This window comes from Eleginops maclovinus, chromosome 3, assembly GCF_036324505.1.
Source record: "Eleginops maclovinus isolate JMC-PN-2008 ecotype Puerto Natales chromosome 3, JC_Emac_rtc_rv5, whole genome shotgun sequence".
Classification (NCBI taxonomy): domain Eukaryota; kingdom Metazoa; phylum Chordata; class Actinopteri; order Perciformes; family Eleginopidae; genus Eleginops; species Eleginops maclovinus.
The window spans coordinates 11,852,970-11,875,686 of NC_086351.1; the positions used below are offsets into that span (position 1 = coordinate 11,852,970).

General features: G+C 40.4%; 3 protein-coding genes and 1 long non-coding RNA gene across 4 annotated transcripts; 1 reads left to right on the forward strand and 3 right to left on the reverse strand.

The window, feature by feature from the left end:
* Positions 1-1,703: 1,703 nt before the first annotated feature.
* On the reverse strand, positions 1,704-3,325 carry LOC134862386 (uncharacterized). The gene is made up of 3 exons (XR_010165504.1): positions 3,226-3,325; positions 2,760-2,821; positions 1,704-2,453 (listed from the first exon to the last, which is right to left on the reverse strand). It is a non-coding gene; the product is annotated as an uncharacterized LOC134862386 (long non-coding RNA).
* Positions 3,326-5,033: 1,708 nt separating this feature from the next.
* On the reverse strand, positions 5,034-8,752 carry sec61b (SEC61 translocon subunit beta). Its single transcript, XM_063878119.1, has 4 exons — positions 8,503-8,752; positions 7,892-7,989; positions 6,370-6,474; positions 5,034-5,553 (listed from the first exon to the last, which is right to left on the reverse strand). Exons 1-4 carry the CDS (start codon positions 8,503-8,505, stop codon positions 5,466-5,468), a joined length of 294 nt encoding a protein of 97 aa, XP_063734189.1. The 5' UTR covers positions 8,506-8,752; the 3' UTR covers positions 5,034-5,465.
* Positions 8,753-8,980: 228 nt separating this feature from the next.
* alg2 (ALG2 alpha-1,3/1,6-mannosyltransferase) lies at positions 8,981-15,332 on the forward strand. The gene is made up of 5 exons (XM_063879997.1): positions 8,981-9,098; positions 9,875-10,046; positions 10,155-10,292; positions 11,148-11,315; positions 12,242-15,332. The coding sequence occupies exons 2-5, from the start codon at positions 9,876-9,878 to the stop codon at positions 12,980-12,982; spliced, it is 1,218 nt and encodes a 405-aa protein (XP_063736067.1). The 5' UTR covers positions 8,981-9,098; position 9,875; the 3' UTR covers positions 12,983-15,332.
* On the reverse strand, positions 13,941-15,277 carry LOC134862231 (phospholipase A and acyltransferase 1-like). The gene is made up of 4 exons (XM_063879998.1): positions 15,180-15,277; positions 14,650-14,773; positions 14,209-14,510; positions 13,941-14,109 (listed from the first exon to the last, which is right to left on the reverse strand). Exons 1-4 carry the CDS (start codon positions 15,231-15,233, stop codon positions 14,020-14,022), a joined length of 570 nt encoding a protein of 189 aa, XP_063736068.1. The 5' UTR covers positions 15,234-15,277; the 3' UTR covers positions 13,941-14,019.
* Positions 15,333-22,717: the final 7,385 nt, after the last annotated feature.

A 22,717-nucleotide genomic window follows, 5' to 3' on the forward strand; every position in this document is an offset into this window, starting at 1 on the left:
TTGTCTTTATTTGAACCTCCTCATTGTTCCACTCTTTTACATTTTCCACATATATTGCCATAGTCGTGTTCAATGTCTCTTTGTGTTCTCCCCTCATTCACTGTCTCCACTTGTTTCCATCTTCCTGTAGTTATTCATATCTCCCTGCAGCACCTTGTGCCCCTTCTTCTCTCTCTGTTTCACCTCTACATCTCTTTATAGTTATTTTTCTTTCCTCTGGGTTTTTAACCTCAACCTTTACAGCCATATCTTTCTTTAAGATCTCAATTTCCTTTTCTATTGACATTTTTTATTGTATGTTTTTTTTGACAACTTCTGATGCCATTTGTAGTTCTTGTTGTTCCATTTACATCGTTTTCATTTTTCTCTATATGTGCTTTGTGCTATGATTATATTGTTGTGTTTCAAGCTTCCCTTATCTCTTATCTGAACACAATACACTGGATCTCATGCAGTGGTGGAGAAATATTTAACTTCATTGTGATCTCATGATATGTTGTTCTTATGTATTGGTTACATTGGATTGAACAAGCTTCCAAATACTAATATCCATATGTGCAAATATCTTTTAATGACCACAAATCAGTAAATCCAAAACTGATCAAAATGTTCTTTTTTACTAAGCTTTATTTTCCCACTCTGTTTGTTCCACTCTATTTGAAATATACATTTTAATCAATGATTGTCTTCCTGTATCAGCTAAAATATTACCTGTTAGCCAACCATTCACACTGCACAGTAGCTGCCCACTGCTCCTAGTACTAGGATGGGTTAAATGCAGAGGACCAATTTCACTGTGTGTGCTCTGCTGTGTGCATGTATGTGACAAATAAAGAGGGTTTCATCCTCCGATTCTATCTTCTATCTTCAAGTAATGTATTTATCGCTTCTGTTGTTTAGTATGGAGCAGTCACTGTTGTAATTTGTGTATTTGGATATGAATGGTTGTGATGTGGATGGCCAGAGTGTAGATATACCCTGTCTATACACATGATCGGAGAAATTAGATTTCTTTTTTCCATCAACGGAGCTACTTGTGTTTAAGTGCTGTTGATGAAAAAAAAAAAAAAAAAAAACACTACAGTGATTGTTTCAAATAATATACACAATAAACAGTGGTGTCACTTTCACTGAAACCAACTATTACAATTGCTGAAAAGCACCCTGGGGGGATGCAACAGTAATGAATAGAAATGTAGGCTTGTTATTATTAATCCTATTTCTTATAAAAGGTTCCCCTCTCTGCAGGGTGAACGGGTTTCACGTTATTTATTTCACTTACATGAAGCACGAGGTGAGTGTCACATTAGGGATCAGAGAGCGAGAGATGCAGACTCAGCCTTGGCTGCGACTCTAGCTCTCTTATTTCCCTCTGAAGGGGAGTCCAGGATGATCAGGGAGCCTCTGGAATGCAAACACATTCACAAATTCTCTCTCTGTGTCCCTGCACCCGCTGACCCTCCTGTCACCCATACAGTTCATATGACAGCGACCATGTGGTCTGGATACAGAATATGGAGTCAGATTATTTTACAGTGAACAAGCTCTCGCCTCTCAGCAGACCTGCTACTCTATCTATGTGTTAAGTGAGTGTTTCACCAATTTGCTGGTATGTTACTGACGAATCACAGCTTGATCTTTGGTCTTATGATCACAGCGACTGGGTCAACGTGAACACATAATACAATAAAGATTTCAACATGTATGGTATGCCGTAGACCTTCTTTAATTTCCTGATCCTTAGAGGTGGAAAGTAACAGAACAAAACTAAATACATTTATTTAGATACTGCACTTTGGTAGCATTTTGATGATTAAACATGTTTGAGAAAAACAGATACTGCACAATGACGACACAATAAAAGCAATGAAGAAATATTCTAAGAATTGATCATGTAAAAAAAATTGCAAATGAATGTAGAGATGAATGTTGTAAAAAAAAAACAACTATTTTATACAACTTTATACTTCTTTTAAGTAGAAGCACATAAATGTAAAGATCTTTTGATTTCACTCAAACGCATTCGTCTGGTGGCTTTTATCACTTTTCTCGTGAAGGTAACGCTTGCAACAACAAACAAAAAACATATGAAATATGATGCCATCCATCATAGATTAAGCTTCCCATAAGTTTATATAAGCTCATTACATTGATTTATTTAAAATTCTTCTTCTTTTGTCAGAAATATAACAATTTGAAAGGGAACATTACTGAGAATAAATACATTTACTGATGACACTAAAGTAAGAAGGTGCATTTTTTATATTCTTCTAGCATTTATATTGTTTTATTGCTGCTTCTCCTCTTGCAGTGTAGACCCTGTCACAGGTGTCCCTGTTTCCCCCTAACCAGCTCTCAGTTTTTGGGACATCCCTCATGATTCACTTGGTCAGCGAGCAAGGATCGATTCCAGCCGCCTGTCGATTCAAACCACGCTTTACCAACCATGTGATCTGTTCAAAAACACACACACATAGTTGACATGCGTGTGTGCATGACTGAGCGGCCACACTCATCTAAAGAAGGAATATCCTGCGCAGACTTTAAAAGGAAGGAAAAGTTTCAAATCATAGGCTGTGCCATCTCCGACCATAAACAGTATGTAGGATGTGTGAGTGACAGTCATTTAGAGAGAGGGACTGCAGTCTCTTTTTCCTTCATGATAACAAATAGATGTGTTTTGTAGAACAGAAAGTACATGTGACCTATTTACAAGTCTCCTCTCAAGTCTGTATGTGCAAAAACATGTGCATGCTCACCTCTGTATATGTGAGGGGCCTTCCCTTCGAAAACATGTGGTTTCTTCACAGGATATGGGTTTCTGGTGAAAAGACACAGAGAGGATGCACTCTGAAGAAATCTTTTCTTTTTTCTTTCACTCTCCCCTTCTCTTACTTCTCTCTTTCTTTCAACGAGACAAACTTCCCCTCAAATGTGGAAGTTCAGGAGGATTTTTTTTAGAATAACAAAGAAAGTTGCATAATAACTCAGATTTAATGATTTATATAACATTCTAAAGATTCATATTTTTGGAATATGCCTTCTGAAATTATTAGTCCGGCTCATATTTAGTCCATATTATGGTATAAAACATCTGAAAACCAACACGCACAAACTGGAGAATCACCAGACTACAAATCTTTTGAATCATTACTTCCTGAATGATTGAAGAGAAATACTGACGTAGACTAACGACCAGCGTAGAGGAAATAAAAAAGAATCTACCTCATTTCTCCCCCTTCATGAAACACTGACTCGTATAGACGGTGTCAGGAGGAGTTTGTAACTACAGGTTGCAGCGCTCCACATGCTTCCTGGGCGAGCTTCACCACTGCTCCTTCATATTTAATTGTTACGTTGAATTATTCTGGTTCACTGTCGTGTTGTGCCACCATGAATTGGGCCGCAGAGTTTGTGGATGTGTGTGTATGTTTGTGTAGGACAGGGACGAGAAGGAGCGTGATGTGGCAGTAGTGCCCGAGTTTACCACGAACACTGGAAGCCTGTGGGAAAGTAGAGCCATAGCAACAGCATTAATAAATGATCAGAATTGAAATGCTACGTTTAACACAAGGTACAAGCTCTCTCTCTCTCTCTCTCTCTCTCTCTCTCTCTCTCTCTCTCTCCCTCTCTCTCTCTCACACACACACACACACACACACACACACACACACACACACACACAGGAGCACACACACAGGAGCACAGGTAGAAGGCAGCTGGTGGTTTCATATTCAACACAGGTAACCTGGTGATGCAGGTTGGGCCAGAACTACGTCTACAGCCAGCAGCTCGCAGCTTTATACTGAACATCCTGTCATAAATGCTTCTTCAGGTTATACAGTTGTATTGTTTGGATCAAATCAAATGTGGACCATTCATATCTGAAGGTTTTTAGCATCGCTCAGTTTAGTCGACATTCTGATTATGAAGCGTTTGAGTGCAAAGCAGATGGGGTTTGGATAAACACACATGTTTTTCCTGATTATATCATTAGGTTGAAAGTAATCCCCACACTGAACAGGTTTCCATGCCTCTCCTCACTGGTATATCTTTATAGTCTATGAGCCAGTTATTTTCACAAAATAGACTGCAGCGCCCCCCTCAGGAAAAGAGAAAAATACACCTACAAATTCAGATGAAGGACATTTAGGTCTTTCAGTAGTTTTATGCAGAGTGTTCTTTGGATTTTGCAAGCTTATTTTTATATCAACCAAAAATACCAGCCAGCTTTTTGGTTTCAATGCTGCATAAGAACTTCTCAATTTATGTTTTATTTAGAGACTTATTTAAATTAAAACCTTTGCTGTGCTTTGGATACAAGTAAAAACGTACTTTCTCTAAAACATTGATTGTTGTGCTTTATTCTTCTAGACCAACTGAAAGATAGAAATGGAAATGCACGGTATAGTAAGTGTGTAACATTCGGTATTTAAGTCATCAGACCTAACCCATACAACTTCTGATGTGCGTGTATGCCTTCCGGTGTAACTTTGACACTTCAAAGAGTTCAATAGCCCCTTCTCAAAAACTAATTTTGCCTGTCTGCAATTGTTGAGAGTGGTAGAAAAAAAAGCTGCAGTACGGCTGGTGAGGACAAACCCCAGGGCAGCCCATGTTGGAGGCTGATGCCTTTGAACCTTTAGAGGTGTTCATATTTAAAAGTAAATGTTCATAAAGTCAGACTTCAGTTTAAAGCAGCTGGTATAATGCATGCTGTATATATCACAAGTCTGGGCGCAAAACATCCAGTTAGTTGCAAGTGGCTGGACTTTGTTTAAATAAAGCATTAAGCTTTAGGGCAACTATGTAGCAAAAAAAAATCTGTGATATATGTGATGATTCCTGTTCTGTATGAGTATATTTTGATGTTTTAATTTTTGTTAATGCCTTTTGACAAAATGTACAGCTTTCAATAGTATGGTAGAGGGATCAAAGAGAGAATATTACTTAAAAGATGTTTGTGGAAGATCTTTTCTCATCAAACAAATTATAATTTCTGAACACAATGAGAGTAAACTTCAACATGCACATAGATTTTTACTTTTTTATTGTACAATATTACAATTACATTTGTACAAATGTTGTTAACAAAAAAAAAAATCTATTCAGGCTACAAGAGGAAATGTTTGCTGGGGCCTGAAAACAACAATGTCCTTGAAAGCTGCACTGAACTTGATGCAGCTGCTGCTTGAAGACGGGCCATATACAAAAACACAGACATGGCTTCCTCACATTCTCCCCATCAGATATTTAAAACACAGGACGGGGGTAGAAGCAAGGTGGATACCAACATCAGTGCAGATGAAAATCCATCTACTGAATTTAAAAAAAGTTTGTGTGTCTGCGTGTGTTGTAGTGCAGAAGGGAAGCGGGGGGAGTAAGGTTGTTGTTCGTTTGTTGTTTGGTCCAGGTCCAATGTGTTAAGAAGCCGAGGCGCAGGGTCAGAGGTTGTCCGGCGGAGTTTAAGAGCGGGTGTACTTTCCCCAGATGTGAAGCATGAAGACCGAGGCGATGAAGAGCAGACTCATCACCAGCACGGGCACCGGGCCGCTGTCACAACAAAGAGAGACTGATCAACACTCGGATAAACAAGCAAACACACAAAATCCCATCATTTGCTCTAAGCCCGATCACAGCGCGGGGCTTAAAAGAGTGGCTGATTTTATTGATGAGCTTAGGAAACAAGGAGGCGCCCTCATCTCTGAAGGAGGGACTGAGTGGGGTGTGGGATGGAGGGGTGCATCACTAAGTAGCAGCATTGCCATGCCAACCATCTCCTCGGCGGCCCCCTCCTCTCCCTGTCAGAAGGCTGTAATTGAGTTGACCTTTCAGAGTGCATCCTTTAATGAAGCTTTGAGGCCGGCGTCTAACGCAGGAACAAACACGCACTCGATATAAAGCACTGTATGGCGAGTCTGCCCTCCTTCGACTGCTGGAGAGACACTCAATAACCACCACGGCACCATCGATCAACCATTGCCAGGAGACAGGACGTCTTCTCTAATATTAAGGCCCGAGGATGCAGCAGAATAGAAGTTTATAGAGGTTGAGAGTTTTCTAAAAGTGTGCTTTTCTAACACTCATAATTTTTTGTGACTATATGAAGACACACACACACACACACTTAAATAAAGCCGATCCACCACTTAGAGATGATTTGTTTTACCACAGAGGCACGGCTACCCAATTTCCTGCCATTACATATTCCTCGCATCCTACCTGATGAACATGTAAAACACTAATCAAAGCGAATGTCGGAAATCCTGAGTATTAAGTGTGTGTTTGTGAGCGGGATTTAGAAATGTCAAGAGGCTAAATTGGTCTCCGTGTATGTTCCTGTGTTTTGCCTTTATAAATTAGACTTACACTTTGAGCCCTGGCGAGTCTTCTGTGTAGAAACGCCACATGCCACCGGTGCCTGCCGATCCTGTGGTCCTGCCACCGCTGCGTGTGCCACTGCTGGTGGCTTTCCTGTGGGACACACACATAATCCAGTCAAAAATATATCAACACTGCCCAGTGTTTGAATGATTTATCAGAGCTCAATATTAAAGAGCATAATAATCTGATCTTAAACACTTCCAAGTTTCTCTCTAATATATGTTTTTCATTAATATAAAAGTTGATGTCTCACAGTACTTTATTTTAAAACAAGACAACTAGAAGAGAAACACACTTCTGAGTGCTGGGTAGAAAAGGGGAGGGGTATAACATGAAACAAAGGAACAAAGGTTGCATGGCTGGAATCGAACCCAGGACATTGTATTCACAATGAAACCAACTACAGTAGCTGCTGATGAAAGAGTAGATTGATTAATGGCTGCTTCACTCATGTGATGAGATTAAACGGAGGTTAATGAGGTAATGAAGACGACGATAGTAATGGATAATAATAAGAGGTAACAGCCAGCCTCTGATTAAACACTGATTAAGCCCACAGCCCAACATCTATCTCTAATCTAAACAAGGAGCAGAAAAAATAAAGTGATGGCTATCTGAAAGTCATCAATAAGTCTTTGCAGTGTGATGACGTGAGCAGGCGGGGTCAATGCTGTAGGTATTTGAAAATTAATTTTAGAAAATGTGTGCAGGATAAAGATAACTGGATAACTTTTTACTCAGGTTTAACATAAAGTCGTTTTCAGTGAACAGTTCTTCACACCGGTGTCCAAAACACAGATTTGTGAACAATGGAGAAAAAAATCTAAACGTCTTTTTTGTGCATGAAAAGCAAAAGTCACCAGAACATCCTCAATGCTGCTCGCAGTAATTCTCAAAGACTGTCACTCTACTTCTGGGATTACCTTAATTCTATAAGATATAAATCAATATGGTGTTTTGATTAGAGCTGACCCCTTTTAGTCAATTATTTGGCTGTTTTGGTACCAATCAACAAAAAAAATGTGCGTTGATCGTTAATTTACAAAAGTTAATTTACGCAGAATAAATTATTACCAAAAACAAAAAAATGCTACTGTAACAAATGAATTAAAGTATTCTTTGATTCTTTGAGGGGGAAATCTGTCGATTAAAACAGTTAAATCGATTATTCGAAAAGTTGTAGTATTAGTCGACTATGAGTTTCTTTGGTCTTGAACGTCCCTAGTATTGATGATGATGATGATGATGATGATGATGATGATGATGATGATGAGACCTGTCAAAAAAGCCTGACTAAAATGTCCAACAGTTGTTCATATGGGATAAAATCTGTTGACTGGAATTACTTCATGATTCAGTAAGTCCTTGAATTCTACGTAGAATAATCTTTATTAATGAGGGTACTGCATCAGTTTAGTCAGGTCTGCTGCACATCTGTATACACTTGTGCAGAGTTTCCTCATTTGTCACCTGGATGAAGAGTAAAAGTTTGGTAGATTGTGTGTACCTTTGTCGGACTGTGGATCCTGCTGCACGGGGAGCCACTGTCTTACTCGGGGAACGGCTAGATGCCCCAACATTGGTTGCACTTGCTGCTGGTCCAGGCTGAGGGGAAGACAAATTCATACAAATTAATAGTATTCACCTCCCTCCATGATACCCCCTTCAGACATTCGGTCTAATGTCTCATACATTTCACATACATTTCTACACATTTACAATTAAAATAACTTTCACATAAAGATATTTAGGAATAATGCTCAGTTGTATTTGATTCTCAACTGTACAGTGTGTTTATGTCAGAGACTGATGGCAAAGGCCTTTAACTGTATGTCCGCACCTTTCATTGAGTTCAACTTCTAGTGATCAAAAGCAGAGTTTCAACTGAATGTAAATGTGCTTACTAGCTTAGATAAATTAATACATCTACTCCCTTGCCAGCTTCACGTTTGTATTGTGGGACTGTTTAACTGGTTGAAAGAGAGCCACGTCCACAAATGATGAGCTAACATTAGCAAGCAAGCTAACAGATCCATAGATTGGGGCTTACGTTGAATGAGTAAATGTTAGCTTGTATGCTTTGCCAGTAACATTTGTAGATGGAGCCGAGAATCTTACCATTTTGTTGTTTTGTGGTTGTTGTCCCGATTCAAGTTAAAAACCCTGAACCCTCTTCAAGCTGATGTCCACGTCAATTGAATAGCAGACTGCCGGCGTGTGATTTGGTTAAAACTTGAGAGGATCCCACAGCGCTGACGTTTGTCTAAGAAGGACACGACTGCAAAACACAAGACCAGTACATGTGACCAAGCGGATGCCTGACCGGCTGATCCCGTTCACCAAAAACAATAATGAACTCAACCTTAGTTTTAGAGCTTGTTTTTGTGCCACATCAATGAAACTTATAGTTAAAAGCCTTTGGGTATTTTTAATGCATTTTAATTTGTATGTCCTTGTACTTAAATTCAAAGGCACATTGTTGGTCTGCCTTAATTCTGAAGGAGACGTGTCTGAGAGGAAGCGCGTCCGTTTACATGAATTGAGGAAACTAGCGCCATTGTGGCTCAAATACGAAGTGCAACTAGCCTTACGACAACAAATAATTCGAGCCAACATGGCGTCCTAACGTTACAGTTTCATGACAGTTGTACATGCTGATACTGGCTTCTAGAGAAGCATAGTCATAGGTTTCCAAACTCGGACAAGATCCAAAGGTAAATATAACTCAAACATTATTAGATTGTACGGATATTTAGTTGTGTTTCCAAAACCAACTGCCCATAAAATCAGCTTTCTGAACGATTATTTCACTAGCTACATAGGCTAGCATACATAATCTTATCACTGCAATGTCAAAAACAATAGGAAAAAAGACACCCGGGATAACTTTCTTTATAGCGAACAGTTACTTTACTAAATGTCACATAATTTGAATAGTCATTTCTATTCTTGCCGTCAGTTGGACTTCTTATTCTCATAATCACACATAAAAACAAGCTGGAGGTTTTCCTCCGTGACAGACATTATGACAGCAACACTTGGCTGCTAAAAAGTCCTGACATTAAGTGCTTCAAGGGTTGTGAGTTATATATTAAATGAACCTATGTATGTTACACAACCACTCAAAACATTTTCAAGGTCCTCTGAGAAGTTTTTCTAATTTTACGAGAGATTGGATTCATAAGATTCTGGTTGTAGAGAGTTGTTTGCTTAAGCCATCATCAAATTTTAGATCGTTGGAATATAATTGAAATAAATGTTTAGGATCTCACTCTCATTAAGGTTTTTTCATGAGATGCATTTACACTTTGTACTTCTGACTTCTGATGATTCAAACTGTCTCACTGTGCTCATCTGTTAACCTGTGTTTCTGCATGAAATAGTAAGGAACAATGTGTTTAACTTGAACCCTTTCTGCAAACAAGTATTTGATTGGGGTAACATTTATACGAGATTCCATTTGAACTCATGAATACATTTCTGTGTGCAGGATGGCGCGGGTGGTGTTCCTCCATCCAGACCTTGGTATTGGTGGAGCTGAGCGTCTGGTGGTCGATGCTGCTGTCGCTCTGAAGTCTAAGGGATGCAGTGTTCAGATATGGACGGCCCATTATGATCCAAATCACTGCTTCTCTGAGACGCTGGATCCAGAACTGCCTGTGGTACGTAAACGCACACCTTTCTAGCTGATACTGTCCCTCAAAGATCCACAACAAAGACAACGAATAGTAAATTCTAATGTTTCATTGTTTCTATTGCTTTTCTTATAGGTATGTGTGGGTGATTGGCTACCCACAAATGTGTTTGGTTACCTGCATGCCCTGTGTGCCTACCTGAGGATGATCTTCGTGGCCCTCTACCTAGTCTTCCTCAGCGGGGAGGAGTACGATGTCATCTTCTGTGATCAAGTGAGTTGTGTCATACAGGAAGAAATGTTTCCCTCTGTTTGGTCACTCTCATTGTAGCTTTCTGCAGCTCGTAACTTTATCTTTTGCTTAGAAAATTACTTGCTTTGTAAACAGGGAAATGTCTCTTTGTGTATCCTTTTTGTGACACACCTCTTTACTATACCATATCGTAAGGTGTACACTACCTTCCCTATTCCACTTTCCACTGTGTTTCACACAAATAACCACAGGTATCAACTTTCTCTTGTAGATAATTACGCAGGGTTTCGAAGGTTGCTAAAAATCCTTGAACACTTTGGATTTTTGCTCAAAGTTTTGCTTAGGTTTTGAATAACGTGCCTGATACTGCATGAACCATAGACTATATATACAGTCTATGGCATGAACATATTTAGGCTACATGATGCCAAGTCTAGTTACAAACAGATTAAACTTTTTAAAACAGAACACTTGCTTTTTCCTCCATTTTTCAACACTTTTGTTAAATGCAACAATGTTATTGTCTTTAGCACAAAATCAACTTAATTTTTGTGATGGAGTGCAATAATCTTAGACTGTATGAGCTATATGTACTTTATACAAAAATGTAATTTACCACTGTTAAGTGCTGAAAAAGCTTGAACATGCACATTTTTTAATACTTAAAGAGAGCTTGAATGACTTTGGAAAAGGTGCAGGAAACAGTACAGAAATAACTCAGTATTAAGTGCAATGTACAGGGTGACAGTAGGAGAAGCCTCACTACTTCTTAAATGAATAGAACTGCAATCTAACAAGATGTAATGCAAATGTCACATAGAGCTCAACCAGTGCTCCTTGCGCATTTCTGATCATAAACCTTCCATTCTACACCAGGTGTCAGTGTGTATCCCGGTGCTGCGACTGTCCCGTCACAGGAAGAAGGTTTTGTTTTATTGTCACTTCCCAGACCAGCTGCTGACCCAGAGGAAGTCGGCCCTGAAGAAGCTATATCGGGCTCCCATTGACTGGATGGAGGAACGCACCACTGGCATGGCTGATATGGTAACGGCTCAGGGTTGAAGGCTGTATTGTTGTGGTGGCCTTCATGTTACAGGGCAAGACTGACGCACGGTTCCAATTTAATTTCATCCAGCATAAGAATGTCCTTTGTATAGCATTGTTGTAAATAAATGTTTTTTTAAACAAAAGTACCGTACAAAACATACATGTATGAGTTAAAAAATGTAATTGTTGCTATTCATTACGAAAATATGCTTCTGATGTGTCCTCAGTGTTTGAAGGACCCTTGATAGTAAATGCTGTGTGGTCTGATGGGTAGATTTGAGAGTGGCCTGAGGGTCCTATACTAGGATTTCAGACAGAATCATAAGAAGTGTCTTGGGCTGAATCTATGCATATAAGAGACATCCTAAATTAACAAATAGGATAACACAGTTTTGTTTTTTAAAATATTTTAATTCCTTGTTTTGCCTATTGCAGACAGGAACGTGATTTTCTAAGCAGTAACACGATTAACACAATTATGTTCTGAATTAAGTTGACTCTGATGTGCAAAGTCGGTTTATAGCGCTGTATAGAAAATGTTAAATTTATATTCATATAGATCATACATAAAATATATCAATACTAGAATGTCCAGTGCAATGCTAGCAAAGTTACAAAAATGTTTATAGCTCAGTGGTTGAAGTTTGCTCATAATTACATTTATCTATACAAGGCACGGTTTATTATTTTTAAGAGATTGAAAAAACCAAAGCGAATATTTATAGTGTGATACAGCCCAATCTCTGCTGGCGAGCTTTAGTGAAAGCTCAGGGCCCTAATAGAAAATAAATTGACATTTAGATTTTAAACTAGACGTTAATAATAAAAGACTGCAGGCTGTCATACACTTAGTCAGAATGAATTTAAATGCCTGTGCTATATGTGAGATCCTTATGAACTAATCTCTCTTTACTTCCTCTCAGATTCTGGTAAACAGCAGGTTCACCGCAGGCATCTTCAGTGAGACCTTTAGTGGTCTAAGAGGAGTTCAGACGGATGTCCTCTATCCCTCCCTCAACACAAGTACCTTTGACCAGCAGTCCACTGAAGCACAAGGCCTGGAAGGGCTTCTTCCCGAGGGTACCTCCTGCATGTTTCTCTCTCTGAACCGATACGAGAGAAAGAAGAATCTGGGGCTGGCTCTGGAGGCTCTCGCCACCCTGAGGAGCTGCCTTCCTGCAGGCCAGAGAGCAGGTATTCACCTAGTGGTGGCGGGGGGCTATGATGACAGAGTTACTGAGAATGTTCAACATTATACTGAACTGAAAGAGCTCACAGCGCAGCTCCACCTGGAGGACTGTGTCACTTTCTTGCGCTCCCCCTCTGATTCAATGAAGGTGGCTCTGCTGCGGGGCAGCGCAGCCGTGCTCTACACCCCGAGCAGAGAGCATTTTGGGATTGTTCCTGTAGAGGCCATGTACTGCTGTTGCCCTGTTATCGCAGTAAACTCTGGGGGACCCCTGGAAAGCGTGGCAGACGGGGAGACAGGCTTCCTGTGCGAGCCTCAGGCAGAGGCCTTCTCTAAGGCCATGGAGAGGCTCGTGAGGGAGCCACAGCTCCGCAGGGACATGGGACAAGCTGGGAGGAGGAGGGTACAGGAGAAGTTCTCTCTTGAGGCCTTCTCAGACCAGCTGTACGGGTACATTGTAAAGCTGAGCCAGTGATGGTAACGCAAAAGACAGGTTAAACAAACGATCCTATACTGAACTGTGAATTGTCTGTGGTCTACTGGGGTCTGCAGTGAGGTGAAGTGAACGTCTGCTAACAGAGGATGTATGTGTAGATGTGCGGGGAGGCGGGAGTATTATCAGGACTCAGAGGAAAATCAATCAGCATTCCCCTGGAGGGGTTGCTGAGAGGGAAAAAAAGGGCGGAATCTCTATACCAATTAAGACAAGAATAACGAGTTTACCTACCATATCTCTGGAAATACCACACCTGCAAGTGTGTATGTGAGTGTGTGATATTGTACATGTGTAGCAGCGCCAGTACCAAGAGCCAAGCAAATGAGCATACCAAAAGGATTGAGTGTTAGACAGAAATGTTTTGCACTGTGTATGTTTTTTTCCCCTTGCTTTGATACAGTAATCTTTGTCTTTGTGTGTTTGGGTGATGAAGAAGAAGAATGTAGTTACCACCATGTGCCATCAGGCATTGCACAGTCCCAGATCGATAAACGGGATGCTTTCCTCCACTTCCTGTCCGCGCAGAGCTTTGTTCCACCCCTCGCATTCAGAAAACGCTGGCCTGCTCTGACTCTTGCTGCTGTGTGGAAGTTATTAGCAGATGACAGAGAGTGTTTGGCTTTATTAGAGGTCTAGTTGATGGGCAGTGTGACTGTGTCTGGGTCATTATCAATGAGGAGAATAGCAGAAGGTCATTGTGTCTCCAGCTGGCCTCCTCAGCCCTCCTACTGTATAGAAAAGCTTCTATTGACATTCCTGAAGTCTTAATAAACAAGAGGACACATACTTTCATGACTCTTTATGGGGTTTGCTTTGTTGGTAAGTTTTTGGTCTTTAATAGCCTTTGCTTGGAACAGAAATGTTGTTAATGTTTTTTCTTTCATTGAACAGGTTTGATTGTTCCTTGTTTTGAAATGAAACATTCTCAGACAATGAATCAGCTAAAGAGTTTTATTTTTGCTCATTAACAAAGTCAATGGGACAGATTGTGTACGTGGGAGGCGCCGCAGAAGATCTTAAGTTTCTGTCTCCATCCGTTGTTGCATTATCATGTGCAGAGTTTGAGATGTGTCCCCAGGTGTGTCACTCTTTTCCTTAAAGGGAATCTATAAAAAGAGTAAATAATAATTATGATATCAAATCATATGAAGATTGACTATAGATCAAATATAAAGCCCACCAAACAATCACTTGGATAAACCAACCTGGTTGCACACAGCATGGCCGTATCGAACAAATGTGGCGAAATGCTCACTGTTGAAGTTCATCAGGTCGTATTTGAACTCCTGATGCAGGAAAGTCTCACAGCGATTGGTCATCGTCTCCTCTGGAGATGGAAACAGGTTGTGCTTGTTGTTGTTGACCCTGATTCGAGTTCCCAGCGGCACTTTGATCTCTGTAATGCGCTGAGTGCAGATCCTGGTCTTCCTCAGAACACGATCACCTTTTGACTTTGGAACCATTTGGAGAAGGAAGCTGCGGCAGGCTCTCTGTGTCATGTTCTCATCTTACCATAACCATGAAACACAGTTAAAGACATTTCAGTAAATTAAATCTGGTTGATTTTAAATGTCTCAGTGACACTTTTTAAGTTCTAGAAATGCAATGTGATACATTTTAAATGAAGTCCCATTTCATTTTCTTACCTCCCACTCCAAAATGGATAACACAGCCTTCTCCAACATAAACACCCCAAAGAGACATTCCGGACCATGGATGTGCAAACTCAATCAAGTCTCCAATCTCTGCTGTGGACACGCTCTGATCAATCTAGAGGTAAAAAGGCTAAGTTAGAGCAGTGAATAGAATCCAAACATTATTTTTCCTTGCAAAAATTAAATGAAGAAATGTTTTCACATGATGGAAACCAGGGAAATAAAAAAAACTATGGATATAAAATCAAATTACCTTTCACTGTCATTTGTAAGAGAGCAACCTTAAAAATAGGGGTCATTAAAAATGGAAAGTATACATAAAAGCCTTTTTCAGCAGTATTTGGAGAAAAGAAAATCTGACTAATTACACTAACTTAATTTCACAGTGCTATCAGAGTGTTCTTCACTGCTGTCACCAAAATACTTCCACATCTTATACCAAACATAGAGATGCACATACCTTGAAAGTATATACTACATCAAGTGAAATGGAAATGTAATAAATAAATACAAATTCTCGCCTGTCTCCATGTCATTTGGGAAAAAAGGCTGTTCCAGTTGCCCATAAGGTCCATTGTTGCTGTGAGCTCAACAGTTCAGCAGACGGACTGAGGTGTATTTTCTCATTAATGGGATGCTGTAACCATGTTGTGTAATAAAACTCCTTCAATAGCCGCAGTTAACCTTGATTGTGACACTTGCAAAATGATAGACGGTCTAATAAGTGACCTATTAATCTATTATGTGCTCTATTGTTCTGTGGTTTGGCTGCCACTGTGAATCACTTAATACAAATACTAATATATAATTATTTAGCTATTTGCTGAAGTTTGTTTAAAATGTGTGGTTAACCTGCATTGAGTTTTCGATTCCCTCTTCTCGTAACGATTCAGAGATTTCTTCAGTCAATTTCAAAGGCTGAAATGCAGGAAAACCAACAGCGCTGCTGCTTGTTTTTCAGAACTGAAAACTATTTGTCCCTATAGATCCAATTAGTGCAGGTGGCCTTGGTTTAATTTGAAATAAATACTATGGTCTAGCATTTTGAATACCTCAGTGATACAACTCGGTCAATTTATAATAGTGATCCTGATAACATTGGTGTGTGCAAATAATGTGCAAATAACGCGGAATGTATGCATATATTTTTAATTTAAGGTGTTGGTTATATAGGCTATTAAATCTCAGATTTATATATTCATGACATTAATTGTTGATATTCTTTCAAATAAAAATAAGATTAAAAATGAGATACTAAATTGTCTTTTTAACATAGTTTTAGGAATGTGGTCAGTGAGCTCATCTAGAGCCAAGCCACAAACCTCATGACTACACAGAAGACACAAAAACAATTCTTTACATAACTTTAAATTAAATAGAGCAATTGTACCAAAGACATGTTCCATGTTGCTGTCTTAAATCAAATAACCCATTATATTTGTAATCTTCATATTCAGCTGAGCTTTTTAATCCCTTAATGAAACATTGGTGGGTTATGAAAAGGAGAGGAAAAGGGATTCCCTGAGTCCAGCATGTAGATATAAAACATGTTTTAAAGCGTTTTAATAGTAAAACAAAATATATAATTTTAAAAAGCAGCAAGGTATGTGTGTGCATTTGCGGTTTACTGCCGTGTTTCCACATGCAGATGTGTTAAGAGTAGATAATGAGGAGGGCGTTGCTGCAGTGATTTAGGGGCCCCGGTGGGCAAGATGATAAAAAGGCCCCGTGGAGCCTGTAAGGGAGGCAGAGACGCACAGACTCCTTTAAATGTGTCCCACTTTGCTGCATACACAGAAAGATGGTGTCTCAAGTCTAATTTCTATCTCTTCCACTTTTTTCTCAGTCTTTAAAAAAAATTATCTTTACCTTTAAGTTGTGAAAGAAGAACCCCTCAACCCTCCCCCACCCCCTTACTTCAGTGCCCTGTGGTGGGGTGGTTATTGACATCATGGTGTGTCTGAGTGGCAGCGATAACCGGTACCCAGGTGCCACTGGCACATGGCGTTTAATTAATTAATGAGACCGCGGGGTTGGTTTTTCTAATTCCAGCTAGCCAGCACCGGGGTGTAGGGGAGATAGCGGCGAAATGTTTAGGTGTGTGTTTTCAGGCGAGGAAGGGGAGATGTATGTGGAAATGTGTGCGTGTTAGGAGTGTATATCTATTTTGTTGGCAGTTTGGGAACTGGTTTCCTTGTTAGTGGAATATTAAATATGTATGGAATATTTTTACTCTGACTTTTAATCATGCCATATGATTGGGAGTTAATCATGAGCTAAATGCAGCTGATGATGAGAGAAACTCAGTTAGTGTTAATACATCAATCTGAACCTCCAGCATACAACCAGGTCACGGGCTCATTACCCTAAAACACATGTGCTTGATATTTAAACCTAATGCAACAAGGGATGGCGGTAGGAGCAGTCTATATTATGTGATTCGCGAATTTAAATATTGGATGATTGTAGGGTTAAGATTGGTATAATTAAACACAAAGTTACTAAGGATCTTTTAGATTTAACTTTAAAAAATCTGTTCCAAAAATAAGTTATCATAAGGCTTTTTAGATTTAGCAGTTCACACATAAATTACTCTATTATAGACATAACTCTAGTGCATTATATACAACAGCATTTTATTTAGTGTTTTCCATTTTCATTGGGGTTGGGTCTCAGGCAGTTTCTGTTGTCTTTACATAATACAGTAGTAACTTTACAAAATACACATATGCAGTTAGTATCAGAGTTATTTGTATTATGCTGAGCACCTAATGTGCTAAAATGTCCATTTCCACTCTCACAAAACTGTTTTTCTGTGATATTAATCAAGATCAAATGTTACTTTACATAATTCTGTTATTTTAAACATTTTTTAGCAGTGATAAATGGAAAGAAAAGTCTGATTCTGGATCTACGGGATTACACTCCTAAATCTCCTGTGGTGGGTGAAGATGCATTCGTGTAAGCCTTCCTTCTCATTACAAACATTATCAAACTTCGCCAAGAAGACAGGAGGAGTTTTACTGTCGGATAAATGCAGCGAGGAGAAAGAGCCTTCCTGATCATGAATGATAGAATATGCTTAAACAATAGAAAGTCTGCATTTGTATTCATAGCTCATCTTTAAGAGCTGTTTTACATGGTACATGTTAGCAAATTATGTATTATACTCTTTACTGCTTCCATAAACTATTCAAATATATTAGCTTACACCTCATAAATGTTAAAACTGCACAACTCTTACTCGCACTGGAATAACAGGGAGCTGATATCACAGAGGAAAGAAATGATTTACTTAAGCTACATAAAACTCTTCTCTCTGTGGGAGATCACAATAAAACTTCTATATTCTCTGATAGTGGAATATTAAAGATAGCCTCTATAAAAATATCTTTATGGCCCAGGAAAGAGAAGCATTACGACTTGTTCTATCCTGCACGTTGTAGTTTAAACTATCTTATAGCTTAAATATAAACGAGTCCATAGATTTCAGACATCACACGTCATCTAATTCACAGGAGGTTTATCCATAAAAATGTAAGGAGTCTTGTTTCAGATGTAAAGTTATGAGGAAATGTCCAGCAGCATTGATGACTTGCAGTCAGATAAAATACAACACAAGATTACTCTGAGAGAAAACATACTTGGCATTCACACTGTCCTGATAAATATGTGACATATTTATAGTCATCATAGTTTCCACATAGCATTGGTCTGTTTCCAATATCTATTGTTCATGTTTCAATTAAACTGAGAGCATAGTCAGGCATTTTGGGTATATTTTGAGCCTTTTTCTCTCACCATACTAAACCGCTGCTCTCGTTGACAACGAATGATTCTGGAATAGACATACATTTTCCTTTTCTTTTCTCTGTAACACAAACCCAATATAGTTTTGACACTTACAACCGCAGCTAGAGCAAACCCTTGGCATAGGCGGTTCAGGAGAATGCTAGGGGTACCATTCATCTATAAGGGTGCTCTAAATGATCGAAGCAAGAAAAAGAAATCCAAAATCAAAGCTTTTACTAATTTTGCTAATGCTATTATAATACTGTGATTTCTAAATGATATAAACAATGCCACATCATAGCCGAGTTACCTTTTAAATAGGCTTTTTTCAAAATGTGATTGTAATCTAAATTTAGATTCCTTTTTTTCGTCTACCCTTTTGAAAAACATTGCATTTAGATTTTTTAAGTATGCGTTTTAATACAACATATGAGAAATGTGCTCATTGGAAACATGTTTTGTGCATTAACGCCTGGTGTTATTACTCATGCTGTTTGGGTTTAAAATGTATCAGGCTACAATGTGGCCTAGGTTATATTATTGGATGGGTTTTTCATCACCAGTGAAAATATTGCCTGTGGGACATTATTAGTCCTATTGGCTCTGACCACTGCTGTCTTAAATAAAAATGACTGGTGGAACAGATACGTCATTAACAAAAAGAAAATACTGTTTTTTGCAAAAAAATGCAATTACATGAATGCAATGTGATGCTGAATAATTGAAATGAAACTAAATTACAGTTCTGTCAGATTAAAAGCTAAAGCTAATCATCTCTTTGCTCCATTTTTTATTACACAAACATGAAAGTGGTATCCTTTTCACTCTCAAAAAAGAAAAAACACGTAAATCCTCAAAATGTTGGACTTAACCTGCAGGTATTAGAAAAAGGTGGATTTAGACATTTTAAATTCAGATTTCTGCTTTTTCTCATCTACTATCTAAAGTTGTTGTCCCAATCTGAACAGACATTGATATCCTGACTCCCTGCTTGCTCTTCCTGGAGCAGCAGGGTAATGCAAGAGGAGGGATGGGGGGAGGCAGGTTGGGGAGGTAGCAGACCTCCCATTGAACTTGGCTGGCTTCCAGAACTCATTTAGCCAGTAATCAGCTGTGAGTCAGTCAGTCATACTGGCTTTAAACAAACACATTAACATTTGAGTGCACATTACACCAACACTCACTTGTGCACGCACAATCGCATGCTGTCATCACAATCGCATACTGTCATCACAATAAACACACACGCACACACACACACACACACACACACACACACACACACACACACACACACACACACACACACACACACACACACACACACACACACACACACACACACACACACACACACACACACACACACACACACACACACACACACAGGCAATGTTTAACATCCTGGTGGTTTTTGATGCACTTTTACCTGGTGGATTTCTCAGCTTTTCATGCTTCTCGCCCATTGGCCTGAGGGGTGAACGTTTGGTGTTATTCTGATGGGGACTGGCTTAGGGCGACCGAAGCAGGGGTCTTTAATGGTGAGGATGGAGGGGTTGGGATTGACAACAGTGCACATGTGGGTGTTTGTGCAGGCGTATAGAGTAAGAGGCTTGGTGCACCCTGATCAAGGGGTACCATCGACCACCTATGGCCCAGAAGGAACTGACACTCGCCTGCGGGTATGACTTTGCTGCACAGGAGCTGCTGAGCAGAACCCCACACAGCTTGGGAGGGTAACCTCCAGAGATAACACTTGCAGGGGTGTATGTCAATCACGCTGCCTGCCTGAATGTGTGTCTGCATGTGTGAGACAATGCCCCTGAATTGTTAATGCAAGTATGCTTTATGTACAAATATGTGTGTGTTTGTGTGTGTGTGTTTGCGTGCCCAGTGCCCAGTGATGGCCTGTTAGATTGAGCTGTCAGTCGGCAGGCAGCAGATGAAGATTAATGGAGCACACAAACAATGAGAGGCTGGCAATGATCATAAATATGCTAATGGCCATTATCAATACACACTCACTGTTGTGTGTGTGTGTGTGTGTGTGTGTGTGTGTGTGTGTGTGTGTGTGTGTGTGTGTGTGTGTGTGTGTGTGTGTGTGTGTGTGTGTGTGTGTGTGTGTGTGTGTGTGTGTGTGTGTGTGTGTGTGTGTGTGTGTGTGTGTGTGTGTGTACAGTATTCATGAAGCAGAGATTTGAGATAGGAGGTGACTCAGGTTACTGAGTTAAAATGGTTTTCCTTCCCCTTGTGACAACACACACACACACACACACACACACACACACACACACACACACACACACACACACACACACACACACTTTAGACTGTGTGTTGGCTGACTGATGTGAGAGATGAGCGTCCCATGTGTTTTGTTTGCATTGTGGGCTACATGATGGAGGTGGGGGAGGGCTCATTGAGTGGATGACATGATTGGTGTTGCATTAAAATGTGTTTATTTAGTGTTTGTGTGCGTGTGTAGGTGTGTGAGAAGGGCAGTAGTTAGTGATGATGTCTGTGCCAAGCCTCTGATTAAGACTACAGGTTGAGCTAATGGCACAATGAGAGGCTGATTAAGAGAGGAAGAGGTGCTGAAAAAATGAGTCGCAGGAGATAAAAGGGATAGATGGACAGATGCATTCACTCAAGTGATGATGGGGCTCTTTGTTGTCTCATCCTATTCTGTGGTTCTCTGGGGTCCTTCCTGTGTCTGCAACATAAACTAATTTTTTCAATGAAAAGCCCCTTTCTTTATTTCTCTCTACCTCCCCCTCGTTCCCTTTTTTCTCCCTCGTCGCCCATCTGGGTCACACACCACAAAGGAGAGCAGCACAGACCAGGAACTGAAACCTGGTCATCCACTTCATCATCTGAAAACACACTTTTGGACCTCTTTCTACCTTTTCACCCCTGGTTGTCTCCTCTCATGGCTTCTCCCGCCCACTTTATCCTGCTCTACCTGGGTCTGCTAAGTTCACTGGGAAATGTTGGGGTCTGTCCGACCTTCCTTGTCCTTTAAACACACACTCCTCCAAACACAAACACGTCCCCACACACACGTATACACACACACACACACACACACACACACACACACACACACACACACACACACACACACACACACACACACACACACACACACACATATACACAATCCATCCGATCCTGATGGAGAGTGTAATTTGTGCAGGGTAGGGTGGAGATGGATGGAGCATGTAAAGCAGACATAGGGAAGTGGTTATGATTGGGGCTAATGAGCTCACAGGGGATGCTTGGATAGAGGAGGCCGGCCAATGGCAGGCCTGGCTCAGATTCTTGTTTCTGGAGGGTCCCTGCTGAGCTGAGACCCTCATCACCCCTTGGGAATGTGTCTATGTGTGTGTGTGTGTGTGTGTGTGTGTGTGTGTGTGGTGTGTGTATGTGTGTGTTTGGGTCGTTCCTGTTTGAAAACCCAACAGTCCCTGTGGTCATTATACACATTGTGCTGAGCTGGTTATTATTGGGCTCCTTGGCAGGGGTAGTTAAGCATTTAGATGTCGGATCACATGCGTCGTTAAGTCAAGGTCACTGCTAACTGGTGAAACACAGAGGGATATGCTTGCTTTTTGACTGCTATTGAGCATGAAGCCCTTTTCTTGGTGCAGCAGAACAAATTCATAGAAACTAAGTGATGATTGCTAACACTGCATCAGTGGCAAGTGTGGGTGTGTGCTAACAGGTGTGTGTGACAGTGTGTCATTCTGTGTGTGTCTCATTACCATGCATGGTGTGTCAGTGTTGTCCAGGAGGCTGAGCCTCCGTGTAGTGCTCCAGGGAGGAGTTATAGATTACTGGCTGGAGCATGCAGGGGCCAGGGGAGCCACTGAAGCCGGGGCCTGAACACTGCAGGCTGGGCACGGCTCTCAGCTCATCAGCCTGTCTCTTGAGGCTCCGGAGCTTAACCTGGAGCAAGGCTCTGATTAACCAGACTAATGACGGTGCAGCCCCCAGCTCCCACTGCCCAACACCATAATCACTGCTTAAGGCCCCGGCCAGTCGGTGTCTCTAAATGGAGAGAGAGCGGTGTCACAGCTTAATGGATAAGTCTACAGACAACGAGCATTTTAAATCAGCTGTCAATACACACTTAGAGTCACTCACATGGCCGGAGACGAATGTATGAGAGGCTGGAATGAGATCTAATACATTCAGAGCTTCAAAAATATTTTCTGTGTTTGTCAGCTGTACGTCTTCATGTGGCTGGGTGTGTACATGCAAATAT